Source organism: Eucalyptus grandis, chromosome 6 (genome assembly GCF_016545825.1).
Source record: "Eucalyptus grandis isolate ANBG69807.140 chromosome 6, ASM1654582v1, whole genome shotgun sequence".
NCBI lineage: Eukaryota > Viridiplantae > Streptophyta > Magnoliopsida > Myrtales > Myrtaceae > Eucalyptus > Eucalyptus grandis.
The window spans coordinates 31,586,337-31,593,108 of NC_052617.1; the positions used below are offsets into that span (position 1 = coordinate 31,586,337).

The 6,772-nt window shown below is 39.0% G+C and overlaps 1 protein-coding gene across 2 annotated transcripts; it reads right to left on the minus strand.

Annotated features, from left to right (window-relative positions):
• Positions 1-265: 265 nt before the first annotated feature.
• On the minus strand, positions 266-4,977 carry LOC104449343 (probable inactive heme oxygenase 2, chloroplastic). 2 transcript variants are annotated; one of them, XM_010063471.3, is made up of 5 exons: positions 4,279-4,977; positions 3,595-3,818; positions 1,778-1,876; positions 1,541-1,688; positions 266-715 (listed from the first exon to the last, which is right to left on the minus strand). In XM_010063471.3, exons 1-4 carry the CDS (start codon positions 4,853-4,855, stop codon positions 1,596-1,598), a joined length of 993 nt encoding a protein of 330 aa, XP_010061773.1. In that variant the 5' UTR covers positions 4,856-4,977; the 3' UTR covers positions 266-715; positions 1,541-1,595. The 2 variants fall into 2 exon arrangements, with proteins under 2 accessions (XP_010061773.1, XP_010061772.1); XM_010063470.3 differs by having other exon boundaries at positions 1,778-1,885.
• Positions 4,978-6,772: the final 1,795 nt, after the last annotated feature.

The following is a 6,772-nucleotide window of genomic DNA, read 5'->3' on the forward strand; positions in this document are numbered from 1 at the left end:
AGTATAGTTGCAACTCATGTAGACCTTAGAACAACTTTAGAACTTGTGACAAGATAAGTCCTAGATCCTGATCCCAAAAATTAGAGAACCAGTTTTAATAGACAGGTTCTAGCCACTAGAACCTTAAACCACTCACTCTTAGCATGATAAATAGAAGAAGAAGAATAAAATAATAAACGATGACGTTTAATGCTAAAATTTAAGATCCTGTGGAAATAAACCTAAATCTGATACCGCTCACGCCTATAATAATGACAAAAAGATATGGAAAATCTTTTTTCATCCAGCAAAAACTCGATCAACCCGACCACGACCTGGAAGTATTTTGGCCGGGTTAGGTCAACTGTTGTGAGCAGATTCCACGACGAGAATGAGATAGAGAACTAGCATGAACATTTCAGTCTACTCTTAAATGAATTACAACTCGGTGTTTTACAACTCAGATTACACTTCACAAATCAGCTCAATGTCGCTAACCATCATGCTCGTGCATTTCACGACTCTAACAAGCAATGGACACCGCCATTTACTTAGTTGAATGGCATCGCATCCATCCTAGCCTGATCTTTGAATTACTGCATTGAAGCCTTCATCCAATCTGGGACTAGCAATCCGAATCCCATACACCATCAACCTTATTTGAGCCGACGTATGAGGATGTCTTTGCCTTCTCCTTGGGTTTGAATCATAGTAGGAAATCTGGACATGTCGTATCCTGAAGAAACATATATTTTGTATGAGTTCCTATCCTAAAAAGGTGAAAAAGAATTTTCAATAAAGCTCGACGAACTAAGACTCATCTACTAAATTTGCTTAGTAAGTAACTCGAAAGATTCATTTTGGGTATTTAATGGGTCTACTAGCTCAAACAACTATCTGTAGATTATCACATCAACCAGTATACTAGACGAATCTTGATATCTCTAGTATTGCTCACGTAACTTACAGGTTGGGATCGGGTCAATTAACCCATCTCGACTCTGAAGGATCTCTTTCCTCTCTTTTTGGGCTTGAATCATAGTGGGAAATTTGAAACAATCAATTACAAAATATTCAAGAATCAATGGTAAAACTTTTCTAATCCGTCATTACACCTGCTCCGCAGCAAATTGCATCTATTCACAGGTTAATCATACATGAGAGAGAACTCCCATACTTAAAGCCTTGAAAGTGAAATGCTATTTGGCGAAGAGAGGTCAACAAACGATATCTACAGAGGAACTAACTAACCGCTCCTGGAGAAGGCAGCAACAGAGAAATACATGTGATGGGGACATGAAGAAATTAGGCTAGCCCAACAGAAAGAAAGGAAAGCACTCATTTATTTCGATTCGTATACTCTTTCAATCCAATGATGCATAAGCATGTGCTACTCAGTTGTGTCATGATATGAGAAAGTTGCAAGACTCTACACGACCATGCTCTTTTGAACTAGATTGAATTTTTCTTGGCCAGAACAGATTTTGAAACAGTGAGCAACAGCTAATGACTGTCTTATGAAATGAATCAAAATATTAAAGTGAAAACAAAGACTTCTTACCTCAGTAGCAATTCTTGGTCAACCAAAAGGCCGAAATTTGGGATGGCATTTCTCTTTACAAGATGATCAACCTCACAATTTGCCCCATATAACGAAAGGATTTTGTCGCTTCTCTCAAGCATTTATTTTTCTCATCACGAGACCAGTGCTGCGTTAGTATCAGCAAAAACATGCGATACATTATTGAGAGGCAACTGACGTTCAATTAAAAGAGAATGTGGCTATCTAGGCATTTACCTCTCCAAGCATGTTAAGCTTCTCTCGCACACCTTTCAGTGATTCATGCATATCTCCTTCCCATTGGCAGAATTCCAAATGCCTTCCTTCAAGTATCTTCTGAGAGACCTAAGACATCGTCTATATTATTTAGGAAAGTTGGCTCTTGGTTAAGCAGTGTAAAATTTTCAGTTTTCGGGAGCTCAAATTGTTCAACAAATGCAACATGCAGGATACTTTGCATCTGAAAAACCAAAATCGGTATATCATAGAAGAAAGTCTATTGAAAACAAGATGCTAAATCTCTACTATTACATTAAGAAAGTACCAGAGAGAAAAACAGCATATAAAAAATGGAAATCCAGGGGATAAAAGGGACAAAAGCACTAACACGATGTAAAGAAGAGCCAGTATATGAAACAGTAACCATGAAAGAGATTAAGGAAAATGGCATTGGTAAAACAGGCACTCTCACTTGAAATTCTAAATCATCCATCTACTTCCATTTGGTTGGAAAAAGATCCTTGTACTTTCTAAAAAACACATCATTAGTCATTCCATCAAGTTTCTTCACTAGAGAGACGATTGCTAATTTGGATAAAAGACATATGACACCTTCTGATTCCATCATTTTCAGGGACATGACATGAACAAGACTATTTTCCATTACTTAAATGTAATGGACCTAACAGAGATAATTTGATTGCAAACATCTACAACTTTTGGGACTTAATTGCATTACTGAAAGTTTTAAGAGTTTTAAGACAGGATTTCACTTTGAGTGCGCTTACTCCTAGGATTTCCCTTAAACATGAGCCAATTCATTGCACAAGACATTAGATGCACTTCACCACTTCATCCATCCTGCTTGCATTTCATGTGGAAGTTCTCGTCATTTTCTGTCATTTTGCAGAATTAACTGAAGATATTGCAAGTTTAGAAGTTTCTAGGACTTCCTAGTCTTCATATGCCACCATCCTATAACTTCTATGTTTTACTGAACTTTCGCTCTACATACTCTTATCTTGGACAAACTTAAACAAAATATCTCAGAAGCCAACATTTACCTCCAGAGAAAGATTTTCTAAAGAACTGCAGTTTGGTTTTTCATCTATTAGCACTATATTATTTGCAATGCATCAAAAAAATTCAACTTTATAATGTCCTTCTATTGTTGCCCACCACCATTTTCGAGTGCAAATGGAAAGGACTCATCATGAGCCAGCTTAAGTATTTTGCTAAGTATTACTTATATGACAAACAAGCATGTATTACATCCAGAATTTCATCAGCTACAAACATCATAGAAAAAGACAAGACCATATCTGAAAATGTAGAAGGGTCCAGTGAGCAGAAATCATTTGCAAACACTCATCTAACAACTTCGAAAAGCATATTCTTTCCACCTTGAACAATCTATATTCAATTTATGAATGACTGGAGAATTTTCCGACTTCTGGTCTCTGACAACTTCACATCTATTCCCCACTGATAATAATCATTCTGTAAAATTTCATGAGATACTGAAAACTCAGCTCTGCTGGTTCATTTTTCAAAGTTGAATTAATTCCAGAGAACCTAACTGATTCAGGACTAATGTTCATATACCTGTAAAGCCAAATATTATGATTTAGGAAATTTGAAAAAAATTGAAAGAACGGATGTGCATGCCAAGAATGATTCATTGTTAGGACCACATGGAATATCAACATTCTATGAGCATTAAAAATCACAAATTTAGAGTTTCATAATACGTAATGTATAAGCATTGCCATATCAGTCTTGTCGGAGATGCAGGAAGCTAAAAGCACTCACAGGGTAGCTAGGCCAAAACTTACCTGGTTCACTATCAATTGACCACCTGCTATGTGGGAGAAGTATATGTTGTAAAAATGAGACAGGAACAAAGGGGCACTCTTTTCTGCAAGTTGCTCTAAATACTCGGAATACGAAATCCCTGCATTGCTAGGATTGGGGATTACAACATTCTGCTGGGAAAACCATTCTAGGTCTTTCGAAAGGCCTTCTGAACGTTCCAATCCAGTTTTCCTGAAGTAAGCATCTGCAAGTACAGGAAACCAGTGTCAAGCAATGATCAAAAGGAACAGCTTGACTAAAAATGAATACAGTTTTTAATACATTGTGCAAATACACATGTTGCTTTATGACATGATTCGCTACAGTCAGAGATCTAGATGAGTGCTGAATAAACTATGATGAGAAGACACAACAGTCCCGACAGATTAAGGACTATACACAATTGCACCTCACATGTAAGCCGCATGAGCTTCCACAACTAAACGGCTTTCCTATGAGAATTTTCAAAATATAGCTCCAACCAATGCATAATTGGAGAAATCTCTTCAAGTTAAGTGGGCAAGATAACTCCGAATTCTGACAAAGTACATGCCTATTAAGCCACCACAATCAGCAACGTCAAGCAGCTCAGAGCAATTATCTACACAGAAGCCAATTAAACGAAGGGGGCATTGTCGCGTGAAAAGGGGAAAAGAAGCACTCACAAGCAACATCACTCGATTCGTCGATGACCCTCTCGATGGTGTCGAAAACCAGCTTGCTATCGACCAAGTACTTGACGAAGCCTTCCAAGCTAGGGACCCACGTCTCCCCACCCTCACTCCCATCCGACGACAACCCACCACCCGCGTCCCCTTCCCCTCCTCCTTCTCCTTCTCCTTCTCCTTCTCCTTCTCCGGTCGCCACCTCCTCGGCCTCGCCGTCGCTGCCGCTATCGCTTCCGCTGCCGCCGCTGCCGCTGCCACCGCTTCTCTTGACCCTGTGCGTGTACTTGCCGCCGACGTTGCGGAGCCTCATGGCGACGAACCTCATCTCCTCGGTGATGCCCTCGGTCTCCCCCGGGTAGAGCTTCCGGTACCGCTTCCTCTTCTTCACCAACGGCGGGTTGGTGGGGACGCCCGGCGGGGTGGAGGAGGAGCAGCTGGGAGTGAGGGAGAGCTTGGGCGTCGCTCGCCTCGGGTCGCTGAGAAGCGGGATGGTGCACGACCTGGAGAATGAGAACCCGCAGACGGGAGGCGGCGGAGCTGGTCTGTACGGCGGCGGCGGAGGCCGCAGAGACATTGTGGCGGGGCTGAGGAGTCGGCGGTGGAGGGGAAGGTGGGAGATGAAAACTGCAGCGCCTCAGCCCGGCTTTTCCCCCAAACGGCCAAAAAGTTTGGAGGAAATTCTGATTTGCATCCGAAAAATCCTTTCTCAAGAAAATAGAGAATTCTCTTTCATTTAGTAATATATAATCAAAAACGTATTTTGATGATTGAATTTCATTCAATAAATGATTTTAATTTTAAGAAAAATTCCAAACAAGGCTGTGAATTGTCCTTATTTTCTCAAACAAAGATAAAAAGTATCGTTATTTTCTCAAATAAAAACTTGAAGTGAAAAAAAAGCATCGTATATATAAGAACTAAACTCACCAAATGTGAAAGGTAATTTCAGCTTTCAAAATTTTTAAATTTTTTTTTTTTTTTTATTTTTATTTTTTTGTTTTAATTATTAAAAAAAAAAAGGCAAAAGGGTGCTTGCTCCCACCTATGGTTGCCACGCCATCACCAGTGGAGCAATGGTGTCGTTGGAGTCAATGGAGGGCCAATAACCCTAGCCAACTTGAGGCGAGGGTCTACCCTCACTAGAGGTGGGAGAGGGTAGCAATCCTCTCCCAAATAGATTTGGGTGAGGGTTGCCCACCCTCAGTCGGTCTAGGAAAGGGTTGCTATCATTGTGTGGGCCTAGCGACCGCCTTTGTCCAACGCCATTGACCTCTCTCACTTGCTAGCCCTCGCCTCTAGTTGATTAGGGTCGCCACCCTTCCCCCAGGGCCGAAGACCCCGCCGACTTTTGTCGCCGCCCCACCAACGATGGGTGGTGTGTGTGTGTTTTTTTTTATGATCTTAGTTAAATTGTATTTTGATGAAAATACCTCTAATTGCTTAGAATTTTTTGTTGGCTGGCAAGTCGGCAAAGTTAGGCCCACACTTGAAATGGTCATAGCCACTTCAAGCCATTCTTTGAAACTAATATGGACAATTTAAGCATTTATTTGAATTAAGGGCAAAATCAAACCCTTATTTCATAAAATGAAGATATTTCAAGCTTTTATTTAGAATTTTACCTTGATTTTATGATTTTATTTTAAGAAAAAATCGAATTTTGAAATAATTATTTATTTTATTTTATCTTAAATAAGAAAAATATTATTTTTAAAAATTAATATTTAACATTGCCTGAAATTATTAATTTATGAATTTTTTATTATTGACATTAATTTACATTTGAATATTTTTGTGAAAGGGAAAATATATTTTTTATACATTCTAATAAGGAATACAAGCTATCAAATTTATATATTTTTAAAAATATTTGTTTTTTGCGGGACAAAGAAACCACAGCTTCATTTGATTGATGTTTAATGTGTCGGTGCGACATTCTCACTTTCTTAGCTTCAATTTCTTTTTACAAGTAAAGTTAACTATTTAATGAAAACTCCTCATTTGAGCTATTATGTTGTTTAAGAAATAAGGTAACAACAACAAAATATTTACAAATAGATTGTCAGTAATAATGAATTAGCCTTCACACTGTGCACTTGCCCGATTGCTTTTGTAGCGTCTCGTTTGAATTAATTTATGGACTTTGTGAACAGAGTTTTCAATTACAATGTTGCATCAACTTCCAATTTCAGAAAATGCCATCGTCAAATGAAATAAAACGTACCTGATACTTTTCAAGATCGTGGACTTTCACGGATCAGACGGAGCCAAATCGAAAAAATTCCTAATTGAAAAACCTTTTGTTTCCTGAACAATAATTCGAGACATCATAGTTAACCTTCTGCGTTCATCATGGACAACTACCAGAACCTCAGAATAACTACGCTCAAGGTAACGGTTCTGGATTGTTGCACCTGTCGCCCCTTTCCATCCATTCACACGTTCAGCACATCGCCTCTCCAAACGTTTCAAGAAGGGAAACGGTATCACA

Coding starts and splice junctions, on each gene's coding strand:
- LOC104449343 (XM_010063470.3), bottom strand. CDS start 4,855: ATGTCTCTGCGGCCTCCGCCGCCGCCGTACAGACCAGCTCCGCCGCCT. Junction 3,819..4,278: donor CGAATCGAGTGATGTTGCTT/GTGAGTGCTTCT, acceptor CTGTACTTGCAG/ATGCTTACTTCAGGAAAACT. Junction 1,886..3,594: donor GTCAATTGATAGTGAACCAG/GTAAGTTTTGGC, acceptor ACGATGTCTTAG/GTCTCTCAGAAGATACTTGA.